Genomic DNA, 19,380 nt, shown 5'->3' with positions numbered 1-19,380 from the left:
GTCTCACAGGCCAACCGCACTCACCAAGACTTGGTGGGGAGCCGTAATTCACGGGCATTTCAGGAGGTCTTCCTCTGTGAAGAGCAGCAAAGGCAGAGCCCTTCCACACTGTGTGCCTGCAGTCTTTAAAATGAAGGTTAGATACACATAAAATCTTGAAAGTTAATCCAAAGAAAGATCTTATAGAATACTTACGTACATTGTAATAAACTGTTTATTCAAAGTTTTACCAACTACTGTACTTTAACAGAAAAGCCTGAAGGTTTATTGTGCTATTCTGGAGACATCTCAGATACAGCAGCAGTAACACTGACAGCACAGCACTTTACAATCCACCAAGTGCTTTCCATACATCAGCTCATGGAGTCCTCACAACAACCCTGTGAGGTAGGTGTTCCCACTAATTACAAATGAGGTGACTGCGGCTCAAAGGTTCCAGGACCTTTAAAGAGATCCACTGTAGATGATTAGTGAGAGGGAATGGAATACCACGTTAGCTGTTTATTTGTCAATGCAAATTACCATACAACATTTAAAATGAGCAGTCTTATCACAACTGACCCCAGTTTTCAAAAGGAGAATTTTAAGAAGATATTTAACTTATCTGATATATCTAAACATCTTTGACTTGACTCATTCAGTTAAAGATTCATTCGGCCAGTACAATTACCTTGAACTCATCAGGAAGAATTAGCGAGTTAAGTTAATTCAGCTTCCCACATTAGGGTGGAAGGCAGCTCTCCAGAGAAGAGCACACACAGTGTGTGAGTGAGCCTTCTAAAGCCACATCCCACCCAGGTCTGAAGAAGACACAGAAGTACACAGGCCGACACAGGCCTCGTGCCCCACTCCTGCTGACTACAAAGAGCTGCTTCACAGCTGCCAACAGGGGAGAGGCACCGTACTGAACCAGCTCCACTGAGGCCTCCTCTGGCACTAGCACAAAACACAAGCAGAAACAGGGTCCCTCGCTGAAGTCTCGTCTAAGTCTGCCATTCCTCACACGAGCCTCATCACAAAACAACATTGAGCTTGACACAAGGAAAAAGAAAATGTGCTACCCCAGCCACTGCTGTAAAACAACTAGTGATGAAAATAATTACCAAGTCAACAGGGTGCGAAAAGGAGGATGGGACCGTTTTCTGATTAGAGCCACAGTGCAGCACGATTATAGGGCACTAAGAAACAACTAAGGCTGGCAAGCTGGTCTGGCATGAAACCAAGAAGCAGGGTACTCTTTCTCAGTCAAGCTTTGTCCTAGTGGAGCATCTAAGAGGTAGCATTACATCAGCTTGTAACAAAATAATCACAATGAAATTCAAGTCTGCTGAGATCAGAACCAACACACTTGCCATTAGCAGTTTAGCCACATATATACATAGAGCATATCACACACAGGTACTTAGTCTAAGTCAATTATACGAAGCTAACAGAAAAAGTGTAGCAATTCCAAACATTTTGCTAACACATAACTTAGCAAAAAAAAATTGTTAGTAAAAAATAAAAGGAATCATGCAAGTTTACATTTTTGGTGCATGTTTTTCGAGCTGCTACCATTGTTTTTAATCACTTTTCCTTATTACAATGGACTTTCAGAATCTAAATATCAAAAGTAATAATTCTAGTATTTAAAGAGTTTATTAGACACATACAATTACATCCATTGAAGTTATGAGAGCTACAAAACGGAAAAATTAAGAACATTGATAAAACCCTCAAACACATCTTAAATTCAAGCTTTTAGCTTAACATCTATGTCTTTGTCAATTCTGAAATGCAGAAGGATCCATTAAACACATGATAAAATTCAAAGATCTACACTAATTGCAGAGAATTTATAGTCCATGGCATTAGTTACATTGTTACCTTCCACAACTCTTACACAACTTCACAATTATAACAGAGCTACTAATACAAAGCAGAACACTTCTTCAAATTAAGGTACCTTTTGCTGTACGTAGCAAAGACTGCCTTCCCGCACCAAGCAAAGAAGTGACTCTTGAAATACTGGGTGGGATTTCTTTATCCAGCATCGGGCCGATGCGCTGGCAGATCTGTAACAGGTGGTCAGGAGCCACATGCTTATTGGACAAGACCTGGTTGGAAAGGCAGGTTTTAGTAACAGCACTGCATATAGGAATACGCAAACATTTTTTTAATTCACAGTAGTCTGTTAAATGTGAAGATCACAATGAAAACTACAGAACATAGTAAGAAAAATTAGACACTTTACACAGGAAACTCTGTAGACTCACACTCTATAAAATTCCAAGATTTTCCTTTATAGAAATTGACAATTTGGTTCTAAAATTCCAAATGCAAATGACACAGAAAAAAATTAAATCAACTTTGAAAAGGTACAAACAACACTTCATCTCAAGACTAGTAATAGAGGTATAATCTATAAAAAGGATGGTGTCAGAACCGATCCATCATAGGATGAACTGGGCAGAAAGAGACGGACATGTTTCTAACGCAATCATTTCTGACAAAGGTACAAATGCTACTCGGTGCAGCAAACATTTCCCCAATAACTGGTACTGGGACAACGATGTGCACAATGTACACAATGTCTGCCTCTGTTGTGCCTACACGTGGGGATGCACAGTCTGCCTCTGTTGTGCCTACACGTGGGGATGCACAGTCTGCTTCTGTTGTGCCTACACGTGGGAATGCACGTGGGTTTCCTCAGCATCTCAGCACTGACCATGTTAGAACAAAACGTAAACAGCAGACACGATATCATATATAATAAAATTGTTACTTTGTAAGTTACAGCTATAGAAACAGAAAAGAAATCCTTTGGTGGTGGGGGGTGTCAGAGATTTCTAATGACTGCAGAACAACAAATCAGAGACAACTGCTATTCTTCAAACAGTGTTTCCCTAAAAAGACACTGTTGAGTGAGTCAAGAGGCCAAAAAGCAAAAAAATACTGCACACATCTGATGAGAAACTTGCATCTAGAACCAATGAGAAAGGCCAGAGTTCTCAGCAGTACCCAACAACTCAAACACTACCTAGCACTCACCTGTCAGGACCCAGTTCTGACCTAACTGTTTGAGCCAAGAATGTGAGCCCGGTGGCAAACGGGCATAAAGACCAGAGAGCAGAGCAGTGACAGACTCGGACCACCAGGAGCCCCTGCTGCATCAAGCAGACTAGCCTGGCTGCTATTAAAGACTGGCCATGGCCAGGTGGAGAAACTAACCAAACACTTAAGTCCAGCACTTGGGAGGCAGAGGCAGAATGCTAGTCTCTGCTACTCAGTTCAACATCACCTTGAGCTATATGACACCCCATCTCTAAGGACAGAGGAAAAAAAACAATGAGAAAAAGAGAACAGGAAGCAACGTCTGACAGGTATATAGGTACTAGAGCTTTTTAAAACAGTTCTGCCACTCCACTCCTAAGTAACAGCACACATACTCATAAATAGGCACATACATGTTTTTGAAAGTATCTGTGTATAACCACTTTGTCTGCACATCTATCTGTGGAGTCAGACTGCCCCAGAACTGGAGAAGGACAACTGTAAGTCAGCATGTGGATGCTGGGAACCAAACCCTAGCCCTCTGCAAAATCATCAGGCACTCTCAGTCACTGAGTCATCTCTCCAGGCCCTATGAGTGCTAACAACTTCAATTATTTAAAAACCAATTTCCAGCAACAAGTTAATAAGTAAATATGCTATACAACGCTATTATAATATGTAGCAATAAAAAGAAATTAAGCCAAGCACAGTAGCTCAGAACTATAATTCCATTGCTTGGAAGAAGGAAAGGCGTAATGACGGTAATAGAGGAAGCACTGGAGAAGGAAATCGAGGGAGCTGGGACAGTGTACACATGCATTTAAGTACCAAAGGACAAAGAAACTCAAATTATATGATACGACAATTATGCTTAAGAAGACAGAGACCACCTACTGCCATCAGAGAACATCAGAAAATGCATGAAGGGGTACCAGGAGAACCCTTCACTGTTCATTATGGTGACAACACTTAGCTTTTACCAAAGTCCACATTTGGAGTAAGAAAATTAGACAGAATGTTAATTACACCTCATTAAGGACAAGAGCAAGCACAAAGAGAATTGGAGTTTTTAACTCATGAAGTTACACACTGTTAAAAGACATGAATGCATGTGGAATAAAAACAAATGCTGTCTGCCTAGGGTTTCATTTTTTATTTTTTTAAGACAGCTTCCCTTTGTATCCCTCCCTAGCAGCCTGGAACTTGTTCGCCCAATCAGGCTGGCTTTGAACTTGCATCAATCCACCACCTTAGCCTCCAGGGAGCTCGGATTATAGTGTAAACCACCACAATCAACTTCACTCTCACTGACTTCCTGAATTGTAATGCCCAGCACTTTCGGGATGACAAATGCCATTGGGGCAGGCACTACTGTGACATCGACCTTTTCAAACTCTGGGGCATACTCCTCCAGAGAAACTCTGACACGACACGTGTGATTACAGATCTACACTGACCTCAACTATTAATGTTTGATCCAGAAAGCCCCACTCCTCTCTCCAAACCCCACCCACTCAGAAGTCTCTTAACAAAGCTATCAAAAAGCCCAGCAGTCCAAGACCCCACCTAAACATCCAGCTTTTGTCCATACTTGGGCACAAACCCAGCCTGTTGTGGACAGCTCATCACCCCTCGCCTACAGGTATATAAGCTCCCTGATTTAGTTTGGGAGTTTGACCTCTCCTGCCTCCATCTCTGGAGCTGGAGAACTCATCCGGGAGTTGCTTTGCTCAAATAAACCTGTTCTTTTACTTTTTAAATTCGGTCTGATGTGGCTTACTGCATCACAGACAAACCTATGAGGGTACAAAAAACCTATTAGTTAACAGACTTCTGCTCTTAACTGTCCTGGAACTCACTCTGTAGACCAGGTTGGCCTCGAATGCACTGAGGTCAACCTGCCTCTGTCTCCCGAGTGCTGGGATTAGAGGCGTGCACAACTACCACCCGGCCAGGTAGCACACACCTTTAATCCCAACAGTCAGGTAGCAGAGGAAGGCAGGAGGCCAGCCTGAGCTATAGTGAGATCTTCTCAACACACACACACACACACACACACCAATGACAACAACAAATAGAACCTAAACAGACTCCAGTAAAACACACCAAAGATCTTTCAGAAAATGATTCTCAACAGTCAGCAATGAACTTGGCAGTCCTGCAGCAGACTTGTGTCCATCCGCTTCAGAGGTGGTAGGTTTGACTTACTTGCTTGGGGTGGGTGTAGTTTTATAGATCTGGAGAGTAACCCAGAGCTTCATACATGAACAGGAAGCAATCTACAACCAAGCTCCATCACTAGTACCATGACGATGCAGGTTTTGTTTTTGAGACAGGGTTACGCTGTGAATAGAAATATAAGTTGCCTCCACTTGAGATCCCATGCCTCAGCTGTCTGAGGTGCGAGTGCAGGCACCTTCCTCTCTTCACCGATGTGTAATTTCACATGTCTCTAAGAGCTAGCTAGATTAAGGAGCTGAAGAAATGAAGACCAGCTCCTACTTCTCTCGCAGCCACTCCACTGAGGATATACAGACACCAAACACTCTGAAAGTCAATACACATCTGAGAGGCTTCACACTAGGCTGCACACCAGTAACAGCGGTTCTTCAAAGTGGAAATGTCTATTGTACTGGATACACCTTAACAAATGTGATTATGTTACCCGGGATTTTAACAAATACTTCTCAAGGTTTTTGTTAATGACTTATTACTTGCTATTTTATATTTGCTTTATGACACAGAAATGAGGTTAGACAAAAGTGAAGTTCAGCCGGTCATCTTGAGAACAAAATGGGCTGGGAAGCAAAGACAACAACCTAACATCAACAGCACACTTGGAGCAGAAACTGCTAAGAATGCAGTGCAGTAGGCAGCAGGGGTGGAGAAGCTTTGCAGGTGGTTGGGTCAGCAGCAGGAAGAGCACTCACTGACTGCTCTTGTAGAGGACCTGGATTCAGTTCCCAGCACACAAGATACTCAACTCAAGCATTTCCAACTCCAGTTCCAAGGAATCTGACACACTGCTGACTTGTAAAGATACCAGGGATTCTTATGCTATCCATACATTCATTCAGGCAAATCACTAGTACACAAAATAAAAATACTAATAAAACATGATGATGAAGTGTAATCTAATTAATCTTACCAAAAACCAGGAGTCAGATCAGGGTAAAACCTGAAAGATCAGAAGAGGAGCAGCCACCAGTGACCTCCTTCCTCTTCCATTCCTCCAGTCCAAAAGGCTGAGACCCTGTCTCCATCCCTCTTTATCCCTTCCCGTCTCCGTTCCACATGGTCAGTTCCTGTATCCTCTCTGTACTGACCTCCAGACAGCTATAGCTAACTAGTGGCTAGCTCCGCCCTCTGACCTCCTGGAAAGCTCTGTCACAACACAAACAAAATATCAAACACGATATGTTGTTTTGCAAAGTAAGCAAGAACCTTCACCCTCAGCTTTGAAGATGAGAAGCACAGAGGTTGGCCTTTAAGTTGATATAACCGACCAAAGCAATCACAATAGCATCACACTTTAAACCACAACCGCAGTTAGCAAAGAATTCTATAGGCATCCAGGTGTTGGTAGCACAGCACTCAGGAAGCAGAAGCAGGCAGATCTCCGAATTCGAGGTCAGCCTGATTTACAGAGTGTTTTTCAGGACAGCTAGTGCTACACAGAGAAACCCTATCTTAAAAAAAAAGTAACAACAAAAAAACCCTCTATAGGGTCCTTCAAAAGACATTCAGCATTTAATGTTGGAAAAGTGAAAATGTTCCTTTGAACTGCTGTCCTTATCCTGAGTACAAATGACCCGTTTCTCAAATGATCTGTGACATACAACAGAAAGTGGACCGGTGGTAACCAGCTCACTGGACACGTAAAGACACGTCCAAGCCAAACCTGCACAGAAAGGTCACATTCAATTGGGTGGTCTGCTGACAAACTTAGACATCTGAGAAGCCCAGAAAATACACGTGATGCACGAAAACTCAATGTCTCAACTGACACAGACCAACAGAAAGGTGCCGACTCTCCATGACAATGAACGACCTCACAGCTACAGTAGCACCTTGTGAACAAACCTGGCTGTGAGTTTAGCCTTTTCAACTCAACTTCACAAGCAAGTACCACTTTTCCAAACATCTTAACTCTGCAATAAAGAGCACTGGTTGCTCTCCTAGGGGTCCCAGGTTCAATGTCCTGCACCCACAATTATCCTTAACTACAGTCCCAGGGCATTTGACATCATCTTCTGGACTCTGTGGGCACCAAGCCACCTGTAGTACAGATAAAACACCCATAACACATAAAACAGAGTGAGTAAATCTAGCTAAGAATGATGGCACACACCTTTTAATCCCAGCACTCAGAGGCTGAGGCAGGAAAATCTGAGAGTTTCAGCCTGGTCTACATGGCAAGACTTTGTCTCAAAAGTAAATCTAAAAATGTTTGGTATTTTTGGGTTTTTTAGATGTGCACTGGTGTTTTGCCTGCACGCATGTCTGTGTGAGGGTCAGATTTTGGAGTTACAGTGGGCTGGAATTTTTATTTTTTGTTATTTTGTTCTGTTTTTCGAGACAGAGTTTCTCTGTGTTACTTTGGAGCCTGTCCTGGAACTCGCTTGTAGAACAGGCTGGCCTCACAGAGATCCACGTGCCTCTGCCTCCCAAAGTACTGGGATTAAAGGTGTGCACCACCACCGGCAGGCTTAGAGTTATAGGGGGTTTTTGTTTGTTGGGGGGGTGGGGGGGGTTGCTGTAGTTATCAAGCCTGTCCTGGAACTAGCTCTTGTAGACCAGGCTGGCCTCGAACTCAAGAGATCTGCCTGCCTCTGCCTCCTGAATGCTGGGATTAAAGGTGTATGCCACCACCACCCAGCTGGATGGAGTTAGTTTTAAACTGCCATGTGGGTGCTGGAAATTGAGCCCAGGTTCACTGGAAGACCAGGCTGGCCTCGAACTCAAGAGATCTGCCTGCCTCTGCCTCCTGAATGCTGGGATTAAAGGTGTATGCCACCACCACCCAGCTGGATGGAGTTAGTTTTAAACTGCCATGTGGGTGCTGGAAATTGAGCCCAGGTTCACTGGAAGAGCAATCAGTGCTCTTAACTGCTGAATCTCTCTAACCACCTAAAAATGTTTTTAATGTTTTAATAATGGTTCATAAACTAATAAAGGCAATAAGATACATCTGAATATATTTATAATGAACAGAAATGACCCACATATACCTTAGTAATATCTGACTCAGGAGATCACCAAGAGGCCTGAGTTTGACCCCAATCATCACAGAATACACGGCCATCAGCAATTAAAAGGCACAGCAGACAGGCTCAAAAGTGGGAGGTCATCCTCAGTCAGAGTCAGTCTTGATGTCAGCTTGGTTTACCTGAGACCTTGTCTCAAAAATAAAAGTAAGGGTCTGGGTGGTGGTGGCACACAGGCAGATTTCTGGGAGTTTGAGGTCAGCCTGGTCTACAGAGCAAGTTCCAGGACAGCGAGAGCTACACAGAGAAACCTGTTGGAGGGAGGCCATGTTTGTCTCGGCTACCCAGACCGAAATAATCTCACAGATACTGTATTAATTAAATCACTGCTTGGCCCATTAGCTCTAGCTTCTTATTGGCTAACTTATATATTAATTTAACCCATCTCCATTAATCTGTGTATCGCCACGTGGCTGTGGCTTACCGGATAAAGTTTCGTCGGGCGTCTGTCTCCAGCAGGGCTACGTGGCTTCTCTCCAACTCCTCCTCCTTTCTCCCAGTATTTAGCTTAGTTTTCCCCACCTAGCTCTGTTCCCTATAGCTCGGCTACAAGCCCAAAGCAGTTCCTTTATTAACCAGTGATATTCACAGCATACAGAGGGAAATCTCAAATCAGAAATCCTGTCACAAAAAAAAACCCAAAAAGACACACCACTAGCAGTTAAGCACTTGGGGCTCTTGCAGAGAAACCGGGTTTGGTTCCAAGATCACAATCATCTTTGACTCCAGTGCCTTCTTCCAGCCTTTGTGGTACATGTGGTGCACAGTTAATAACATAGAAATACGTAGGTCTAAAGTTTTTTTTTAACGTTGTTTTAAAATATAAACTGAAAGGGAGGTTGGAGAGATGCTCAGCAGTTAGCCTAACATGCTGAGTTCGATCCTGGATCCCATATAGTGAAAGAAAATACTAATATTTACAAGTTGTCCGCTACACACACACACACACACACATATATATACACACACAATAGTGCTTAAATGCATGCATATAGGTCAGGTATAGTGGCACACATCTTTAATCCAAGCATTTGGGAGGCATCAGGAAAATCTCCGAGTTCAAGGCCAACCTGGTCCACATGAGATCCAGAACAGCAAAGCTACACAGTGAAACTCTGTCTCACGCATGTGGAACTACACTAGGAAGTTTACTAATGCCCAGATCCTGAGCTCTGTGGAAGAAGTCTTGACTTTACCGTCTAAGCATATCAATGCCCAGGGACTTCAACTACTAACTACAAAGGTCCAGCCACTACACTGACAGCCTGTGAGGAAACGTCCTGTCTTTACCGGGGTGAACTTTCACTGGACCACTTGTCCCTTTATACAACAAATTTCAGTGCAGAGTCAAATGCAGATGCAGCCAAACTATGTTCAACACAGTACTAGGCTGGCTGACTGATTAGAACATGTGGGATAGTAAAGATCCAGACCAAATTATCTTGGGCTGTCTTTGGGCCCCGAAATAGCCATTTATTATTGTTGCCACCTGTGTTTCACTTAAGGTCTTCATGGCTAGAAGTCTCTCTGGAATGTTCTAACAGATCCCACCTTTTTGTTGTTGTGGGTTTGATTTTTTCCCCCTCAGAAACAAGGTTTCTCTGTGTAGCCCTGGATGTCCCTGACCAGGCTGCCCTTGAACTCAGAGACTCACCTACCTGTGCCTCCCAGTGCTGGGTTAAAGCAAACAACACTAACACCCAGCACTGTTGTTTTTGTTTTGTTTTCCAAAACGGGGTCTCTCTGTAGTCCTGGCTGTTCTAAAACTAGCTCTGTAGATCAGATGACAATAACTCAGAAATCCACCTGCCTCTGCCTCCTGAGTGCTGGAATTATAAACAATGTAAGTGTGCCATCAGATAACATCAAGCTATAGCAGAGACTATAATCAACCCCCGTGCTGTAATCACCTGACATTTCCTGACATGGAATAGTTTTTTTGAATACTGTGAAGTAGTGTTGCTCTGATTTGAAGACAGAGCTAAGGGCCAATAAAAAGGAAGAAGTAAATTAGGTGGGGCGAAGAAGGATGGAGTCTCAGGAGACTGGAAGATGACCATGCTCATGATGAAAATGGTAGAGCACAGATAAATACGGGTTAAACTGAAAGATGCAGTAGTAACAAGTCTAAGCTACCGGCCAACCATTTATAATTAATAAGTCTCTGTGTGATTGGGGAGCTGGCTGAACAGAAACATCAGCCAGTTTCTACACATATCAGAAAACTGCCTTATTACTTTATTCTGTTGCAACAAAAATTTCACGCAACTGCTGCCACAGTGGGAACATGGTATTTAGGGAAATTTAAATCTGTATTCCCAAACCATGGTTACTCCTATTTGGCAACAGGATGAAAGCTTCTATTTCCTTTACAGAAAGTGCTGTGTTTCTGCATCTACGCCAGCACACACTTCAAGAGCTGGTACACCAACCTCTTCATGCTGCCCACGGTTTAGACTCGGAATGAACTGGGGCTGAAGGTCAGTGGGAGGACACTGCCTAGCATACACAAGGTTCAACATAAACAGACTTAGATACTACGCTGCTACAAAGTGTCTCCATTTGGGGCTGAAGAGAAGGCTCAAAGGTTAAGGGCACTTGCTACTCTTACAGAGGACCTGGATTCAGTTTCTAGACACCAAATGGTGGCTTACAATGACTGTTACTCCAGTTCCAAAGAATTCCGTGTCCTCTTCCGACCTCCATGGGTTAACAAGTACTCAAACACATGAAAATAAATTTTAATGATTTTTTTAAGTGTCACCTAAATGAGGGTCATTTCCCAGTTTTAAAATATTAGGTCAATTCAACAGGAAGACAAGAAATCATAATGTGTCTTACACTTAAGAACTAAGAAAATCCAACAACAACAACAAAAGAGACAAAAGCAGGGCAGTGGTGGCACATGCCTTAATTCCAGCACTAGGGAGGCAGAGGCAGGCGGATCTCTGTGAGTTCAAGGCCAGCCTGGTCTACAAGAGCTAGTTCCAGGACAGGCTCCAAAGCTACAAAAAACCCTGTCTTGAACCAAAAAGACAACGACGACAAATTTATACTTATATAAAAAGCAACAGAACAAAAATCCATACATAAAGAATCAAGGGCACTTTACCAATAACCAGGTGAGCCTATGGACACAGCAAAGCCATGGGGAAGTGACAATGTCACTCCCAGTTGGCAGCACTAAGCACAAAGGCAGCCTGCTGCTTATCCTACTTTATTGTCATTAAGTAGGTCCTATCAGCTGCTCCTGATTCATAAAGACTTGTTGTCCTAAGACCCTACAATGGAAATTAATTAAAAAGATGCCTTTTCTACCTGCCATCTTACAGATCTCAGCATTCATTAGGCAGACACATCTCCAAGTTCCATGCTGGCCAGAGCTACACAGTCTCAAAACAAACAAAATAGCAAATACTGTCTACCACATACACGTGATGTTTTTTATTATCTATTTTTTTATGTGCCCAATGCATGTCTGTGTGAAGGTGTCAGATCCCCTGGAACTGAAGCCACAGGCAGTTGTGATGTCACGTGAGCGCTGGGAATTAAACCCACATCCTTTGGAAGAGCAGTCAGTGCTCCCAAACCCAAGCCATCTTCCCAGCCCCTACATGCACATCTTAAAGCCATCTCTTTAGGAAAAATTACTAGACCTATTATATGTACACAACAAAAAGCTGTGGTAGAAGCCTGGCAAAATGGCACACCACCAAAACGCCAGCAAGCACTAAAGGGACAGAAGCAGGGGCTGGATGAAAGCTCAAGGCTCGTCGGGTCTACCTCAAGACCCAGGGCTAGCCTGGTCTACATCAAGCTCCACATCAGCCAGGGCTAACAGAACAAGTCCCTGGGTTACAGGAAGAAGGAAATGGGAGACGAAAACAGGAAGGAGAGGCAAAGCAGAGATTAGGACAGAGACGAAGTAATTTGCCAAAGAATAAGAAAGCTCTTAAGAGATCTGGAAAGAGGGCTCGCTGGTTCAGAGTCAGTGCTACTCTGCAGAGGACAGAGCTGGACTCTCGGGACCATGTCAGACGGGCTCTACAAGCCAGCACTCCACCCAGATCTAGTCTGCCTGAGAGCACCTCTGTCCTCATGTGCACATACACACACAAACAATTAAAATAATAAAACCATGCTTAAAAATTCTGCTTAGGTGTTTTGCCTGCATGTACATCTGTGCATCACATGTCTTGCACTCTTGGAAGTCAAAAGACAGCACTGGATCCCTAAGATCCCAGCTGGAAAGGTCCTAATGAAAGAGCAGACAGTGCTCTTAACCACTGAGCCATATCCCACAAATACGATCGATAGATAGATAGATAGATAGATAGATAGATAGATAGATAGATAGATATAGATACTTACTAGCTGGGCAGTGGTGATGCACACCTTTAATTTCAAAATTTGGGAGGCAGAGGAAGGCAGATCAGAGTTTGAGACCAGCCTGGTCTACAAGAGCAAGTTCCAGGACAGCTAGGACTGTAACACAGAGAAACCCAGTCTTAAAAAAAAAACACACACAAACAAAAAAAGAAAACGAAAAAAAAAAAAATTCCTCAACAGATTTCTAATTTAAGGTCCACCACGGCAGCACACTCTTTAACTGAAGTTTAGGTAAACATTCAAAATCATGATCTCCTAATGCTAATACAACGTAAGGATGAACTGATCTCTCTTTCTAGCTATAAAAATGCTGCTCAAATACCCATGTGACAGCTTTCTTGGAACTCACACTGTAGGAGAAAACTGACCTGCACGGGCACACTGTGGTAGACATGCACATACACAAAATAAACGAAAAATTTTTAATGTCATCCAGCCAAGACTCAATCCCGGGGGCTAGAGAGGTGGCTCAGTGCTTAAAAGCACTGACTGCTTCTTCCAGACATTCTGAGTTCAATTCCCAAGCACCACATAGTGGCTCACAACCATCTATGATGAGTTCTGATGCTTCTTCTGGCCTGCAGGGACACATGCAGGCAGAACACTGTATACATAATAAACAAACCTTTAAAAAATTATTTTAAAAAAAATCTAAAAAAAAAAAAAAAAAAAAACTCAATCCCAATCTGTAGCACAGTGATATGGGAGACCTCTAAGGCTAGGCTTTGGTCCTGGACAGTGTCTCTATATAGCCCAAGTTGGCCAATCAATGCCTTTACTTCAGCATCTTTTTGGTTTTTTTTGAGACAGGGTTTCCTTATGTAATTGGCCTAGCTATTCTGGAACTAGTTCTGTAGACCAGGCTGCCCCCAACTCACAGAGATCTGCCTGCCTCTGCCTTCCAAGTGCTGGGATTAAAGGTATGCACCACCACCGTCCAGCTGGTCTCAATTCTTAATAGGTAAAGGTACTCTTGTTCTTAAATACAAGTCAGACTAACAGTATCATCACAAATTAAAATAAAGCATAACTTTGCAGAAGCTTATAAAATTACTAGTGCCCAGACAAACCATAGTAAGATTCCCAGTTGACTGATTTGGTACCACTGTGGACATTCAGAATGTGTAAATTCCAAATATTTTTTAAATCTTATTTGTATTAGTGTTTGCCTGTATGTGTGAGGGTGTCAGATCTTAGGAGTTGCAGACAATTGTTAGCTGCCATGTGGGTGCTGGGAATTGAACCCGTGTCCCTCTGGAAGAGCAAGCAGCCAGGGCTCTTGACCACTGAGCCTTCTCTTCAATCCCCAACAAATCATTCTTTCTGCTTTTCTTTTTTTGTTTTTCAAGACAGGGTTTCTCAGTGTAACAGCCCTGGCTGTCCTGAAACTCACTCTGTAGACCAGGCTGACAAAGATCCACCTGCCTCTGCCTCCCAAGTGTTGGAATTTAAAGATGTGCACACCACCACCTACTGGTCCACCAAATGATTTTTATCAAAGGACTGGAACCACTGAAAAAATAAACATGGGAAATACTATAACAAATCTCTTGGTCTTCTTCAGTAAAATGACAGCACAGGAAATAAACTATTAAAGTTTTTAAAATTATATTTACAAACTTATAAGCCCAACAAGATCAGGATCCTCAGCTACAGACCTCAAGGCCAGATAGCCTGGGCTACATCAGACCCAGCCTTATCCCACCCACCCTTCAAAATACGTTATAAAAGTATTAAGGAATCAGAAAACAACACACAATCTGTGATGGGAAGTTCCATGTTGGCTGTACCCCTCAGGAAGAAACGGTTCTTTAGCCAGGAGTTGTGCAGGCCTTGAAGTGAGAGGCTCAGCAGGCAAACCACGGGTGCCCCCGACTCGGGTGAGATGAAGAGAAAGGATACTCTGATAGGAATCAGTCAGGTGCGACAAGTGCCACAGCGCAGGCTATTCAGCCACAGGAAGTAGATACCAGCACCTGAAGTAGGGTTCAAGCAATTCTTACCAGCAAGCAAAAGTCAAAGAAAGAAAATTCCTCTCCGGAGTTTTACAACGTAGCTTCTCCCCAGTAGGAAGGCAGTGTCAACAATGGGTCTGGGTTGTTGCCACCCCCCTTCAAAGACTTACATTAACAGGAGTAAAACTGTGAGACAAACTACTTAAACGTTCCCTAGACTTTCAAAAAGAACACCTGATGCCAGACTGTGGCGGTGCACACCTTTAGTCCCAGCACTTGGAAGCCAGGGCAGGTGGATCTCTGAGTTCAAGGCCAGCCTGGTCTACAGAGCAAGTTCCAGGACAATCAAGGCTACACAGGAAAAAGATGGGTGCATATTATAGGACACCTGGAGATAGCTAGGAAGGGGGGGAGGTGGTTCCCAAGTAATTCTCTGTCTGGCTGGAGCTGTAAATCAAAATCCCAGCACTTGCCTGGTGGGAAGGAGGGTGATAAAACCCTGCCTGTGGGCCGGGCGGTGGTGGCGCACGCCTTTAATCCCGGCACTCGGGAGGCAGAGGCAGGCGGATCTCTGTGGGTTCGAGGCCAGCCTGGTCTACAAGAGCTAGCTCCAGGACAGGCTCCAAAACTACAGAGAAACCCTGGGGCGGGGGGGGGGGGGCAAAAAAAAAACCCTGCCTGTGGGTATAACACAGGAGAGGCCTTGGATTCACACCCCAGCATGCACACACCCACAAGCCTTAGAATATCAAACCTAGGAAAACAAATTTGGTCCAATATTCACTAATATCCACTTTTTAACGTTTATTAAACGTACATACATATGTGCACATATATGCTTGACAGTGGATGGCAGAGACCCACCCAGGAAGCAGGTTCTCTCCTTACTCCACAGGGGTCCCCGGGATTAAATCCTGTGATTGCCAGGAAGAGCTTTTAAATAAAAAGCCATCTCAGTCTGAAGCATTTGCTTTTTAAAAATAATCCTAAAAAGACAACCCAGCAACGCTGTTCTATTCAGCAGCTCCCAATGCGATGGTTAACACCTGGCTAAGCACAGAACACAACCCAGCAACGCTGTTCTATTCAGCAGCTCCCAATGCAATGGCGTAACACAGAACAGGAGCTGAGCCTCTGCAGCACCTGACCAGCACTACTGAGCATTCTGGGTTAAATCCCTATCCCTGAAAATCCCAACTGTTAAGTGCTCACAAGCGACAAATGCCCTGGCTGACTTCTTGCTAACACCTCTAGGACTATGACTGCTTACAGGTGTGGGGTGGCTCTCTTTTGGAGTAATCCTGGCCCAGGACTGAGGTTCAATGACACAGGACTGCGAGCCGAGGCCAAATGGCCCTATGTAGCCAAAAATCAACAGTGAAGATTCAGAGACCGTTTACATCTTCTGTGTTCAACATGCTCAACGTGGGCTAGCAAAACAAATTTTAGTTAAGACAAATTTTTCATCTTAAATTGTCAAAAATATTTTCCTGGAACGTTTCTGTTCCACTACCGATAAACACCCCCCCCCCAAAAAAAAACTTCCGTTAACTGGATAAAACTCAATTACCCATCACAGAACGTCTAAGCAAGTGTAGGGAGGATAATGGAAAGCACATTAGCACTCCTCAAGAAAACCAAGAAAGCCAGGCACGAAGGCTTTTTAGTCCCAGATCTTGGAGGAAAAGCGCAGGGGCGTCCGAGTTCAAGGCCAACCTGGTCTACACTGTGAGTTCAAGACCAGCCAGAGGTACGTGACGACACCCAGTCTCATAAAAAAATAGCTGGTCGGATGAAATGTCAACTTGAAAGCCTGTACCACTCACTACATACAGCAAGTCCTAGCGTGAGCCAACTTCCTAAGGCCTGGCTGGGAGAAGCAAAGACACTACGCTGGCCGTACATCACGTCGCGGCGGAAAAAGTGGCCGGGAAGAACATAGCAAGGGGCCATTTCTCCACCTAATGACTATTCCTAGGGAACAAGTGGTCTGAAGACCTGGGCGGGGCAGGAGAGGGGAGGCCAATGAGAGCTCGAGTTACAAGTCAGAACGGAGGGCGACGAGAGCGCCCCTCTGAGTGGCTGGAGGCGCACCTGGAGACCCAGCCGGGCCGCGAGCCAGGGACGCCCCCGCCGGTGCCCGCGCCGCCCCCCAGGACCGTTTTCTGCCAAATCTTCCCCCTGGCCCCAACCGCGAGCCTTGGGGGGAGGGGGGCAGGGGGAGGAGGAATCGGGCCGGTCGCCCCGGGCAACCGTGGACCCCTCGAGAGCGTCCCCGCGGGGCCCGCACGGGAGCAGAGACCCGGCCGGGGACGCGGGCGGGCGGGCGGGCGAGCAAGGGAGCGAGCGCGCGGAGGACGCGGGCGGACGGTGCTCACCAATTCCTCGTAGCTCCTGTTGTGCTCGTTGCCCTCCCAATCCAACCTCTTCGGCAACAGCTGGAAAGAGACACGAGAGGCGTCCGGGTGACCACCGCGGCCGGGAGGCCGGGCGGGACGGGGACGCGGGGACGGGGGGACGCGGGGGCGGATGACCGACCTGGTACTGCTCCAGCTCCTGCACCAGCACCTGCGGCAGAGACGCACGGTCAGACCCGGGCGGCTGCGGCTGCGCCCGCCGGTCCACCCGCTCGCCCTCCCGCCCGCCCGCCCGCACTCACCTGCGCCGCTCGGCGACACGGGCCAGCCGAGAGGTAGCGGGCGATGAGGAAGTACAGCTCTGCGGGGAGAAGACAGGGACGGTCAGCGGCGGCCGCGCGGCGCCGGGCGGAGGGGACGCGCGGCCGCGTCTTACCCGACTCGATGAGAGGCACCGGACGTCGGGCCGGCGAAGGCTCCGCCATGGCGGGGCGCGGGACGGACGGGGACGGGCGAGCGGGAGCGAGCGAGCGAGCCGAGCGGAGCGTCTAGGCCGCGCCGAGGCCTGAGCGGACCGGCGGACCGCCCCCACCCCCCACCCCGACACAGCTCCTCAGGCGCGCGCCGCAGCCGCCGCCATGCCGTGCGCGCCGCTCGCCGACGCGTCCGCGGCAGGAAGTAGCGCGGGGCGAGGAGTCGGGCCGCGAAGTAGTCCCTCGGCGGGGAGCCGCGCGGCGTGGCGGGGCGCGCGCGGACTGGGGCGCCCTGGCTCGGGAGGCGGGCCTCGTCTCCGCGTCCTGCGTGTCGGGAGCGTGAAGCGCGAGGGGGCGGCGGAGCCAACGAGGCCCTGCGTCCTTGGAGCGGGGCGGGGCGGGGCGGGGCGGGGGAGCGCGCGTGGCCCGGATCCCTGCGCGCGGTGAGGCGGCCGCCGGCCTTTGTGCGGCGGAGTCCAGCCGAGCCCGTGCGGGGAGGCCGGCGGGGGTGGGGCGGGGGCGGAGACCCGGAGGGCGGTCACCTGGGCCCGGCCCGGAGACCCCGGGGCTGGGGAGGAGCCGTGCGGGAGGACGGCCGGCCTGCGGAGCGTTGAGAGATGCCGTGTGCTGTGCGGATGACGGAGTCTGCGGACTGGGGATGACTTGGCCGGTGGGAAGGGGGCTGGGACCGCCGGTGTCGATCCTGATGGGACCCGAAGTTGGGAGCGGTGGAAGAGTTCCAGACCATTCCCGTAATTACCACGCCAGGCTCCTGACCTAACCGGATCCGTTTCACCACGGCCAGTGTACGCTGACTTTGAGCTCTGACGTAGAGGGGTGAACAGAACTAAACATGGCCATTGTTAAGATTTCTTAGGCAGCGAGCAGAAAGACTAGAGCCTGACCCCAATCGACCGGACGGTTGATTCCAAAATAGCGAAGGACGGACGCTCTTCCCACGGGAAAGGCTGCGGTGACTCTTTAACGGGGGTGTTTGCTTCCGTAAAGGGTCTAGGGTGGTTTCGCCGGGCGTCTCTTCCCCAGCTTAGGATGCAGCTACAGGGTGGGGGGGGGGGGGGGGGCGGGTCTGCTGTCTTTTCTCCCTCCCTCTCTGCGACGACCCGCCGACCGATCAAGGTCATTTGTAGGAATCGTGTCTTGTGACCACTGCATTCTATCAGCCATTCTCGTACCTACCCACAAGCACAGCCTCCGCCACTCACGGAGGAGGCAGGCAGAGAACTGTGTGTCCTTGTCGCGCCCGGGCAGGATTCACGGCCTGGACCTTGGACTGGCTCCAACTATCAGGTGGTTGATCTTAAGCACATCACTTAACCCCTGAGTCTCAAATGGCCTTACCTGTAAACTGCAGCCAACAGTGCACCTACCTCCTAGCGTGAGGATTTAATGAGCTATTAGCGTTTCCAGCATCTGTGTTGACTTTCTTTAATTACATGGAATACTGAAAGTATACATAAGTACATAGATGACCCGCACCTGTTTAGCGTACTGCTGACTCAACAAACACCAAGTGATAAGATAAAATGTTGAACAGTAAGCTTCAGTGTCCCCATCAGGACAGTGTGGTGCTCTTTAGGGGAAATGTGAACTCTAATGATAAGATTTAGGGCACAGTTTAAAGAGCAACTTGCCTGAGGGAAAGGCAGGAAAGTTTCATTGTTCCAGGGACTTCGTGCATAAGACCCTGGAAGCCAGAGAACTCAGGTTTCTGGCTGAGGACGTCGCCCGCACCCCTGCACCACGTAAACCGAACACCAGATGATCCCAGCTCAGGCAGACGCGAGAGGTTCAGAAGTTCAAGGATATGCTTAGCTACACAACAGATTTGAAGACAGCCCCAGGGTACATGAGATCCTTAAAAACGAGTTTTGTCCGAGTATCCTGG

General features: G+C 46.9%; 1 protein-coding gene across 1 annotated transcript in view; it reads right to left on the bottom strand.

The window, feature by feature from the left end:
* Brwd1 (bromodomain and WD repeat domain containing 1) overlaps positions 1 to 17,641 on the bottom strand; it is an 83,889-nt gene extending 66,248 nt beyond the window's left edge. Inside the window, exons 1-6 of the mRNA XM_038344584.2 lie at positions 17,438 to 17,641; positions 17,304 to 17,362; positions 17,183 to 17,212; positions 17,023 to 17,082; positions 1,946 to 2,096; positions 25 to 123 (exon numbers count right to left, since the gene is read on the bottom strand). Of these exons, the coding sequence (XP_038200512.1) occupies positions 25 to 123; positions 1,946 to 2,096; positions 17,023 to 17,082; positions 17,183 to 17,212; positions 17,304 to 17,362; positions 17,438 to 17,486 (448 nt within the window). The 5' untranslated portion in view covers positions 17,487 to 17,641. The remainder of the gene's footprint in view (positions 1 to 24; positions 124 to 1,945; positions 2,097 to 17,022; positions 17,083 to 17,182; positions 17,213 to 17,303; positions 17,363 to 17,437) is intronic.
* Positions 17,642 to 19,380: the final 1,739 nt, after the last annotated feature.

The sequence above is a fragment of the Arvicola amphibius genome, chromosome 10 (assembly GCF_903992535.2).
Source record: "Arvicola amphibius chromosome 10, mArvAmp1.2, whole genome shotgun sequence".
NCBI lineage: Eukaryota > Metazoa > Chordata > Mammalia > Rodentia > Cricetidae > Arvicola > Arvicola amphibius.
Note: the sequence above shows the minus strand (reverse complement) of the source record. Positions and strands in the feature narration are given on the sequence as shown.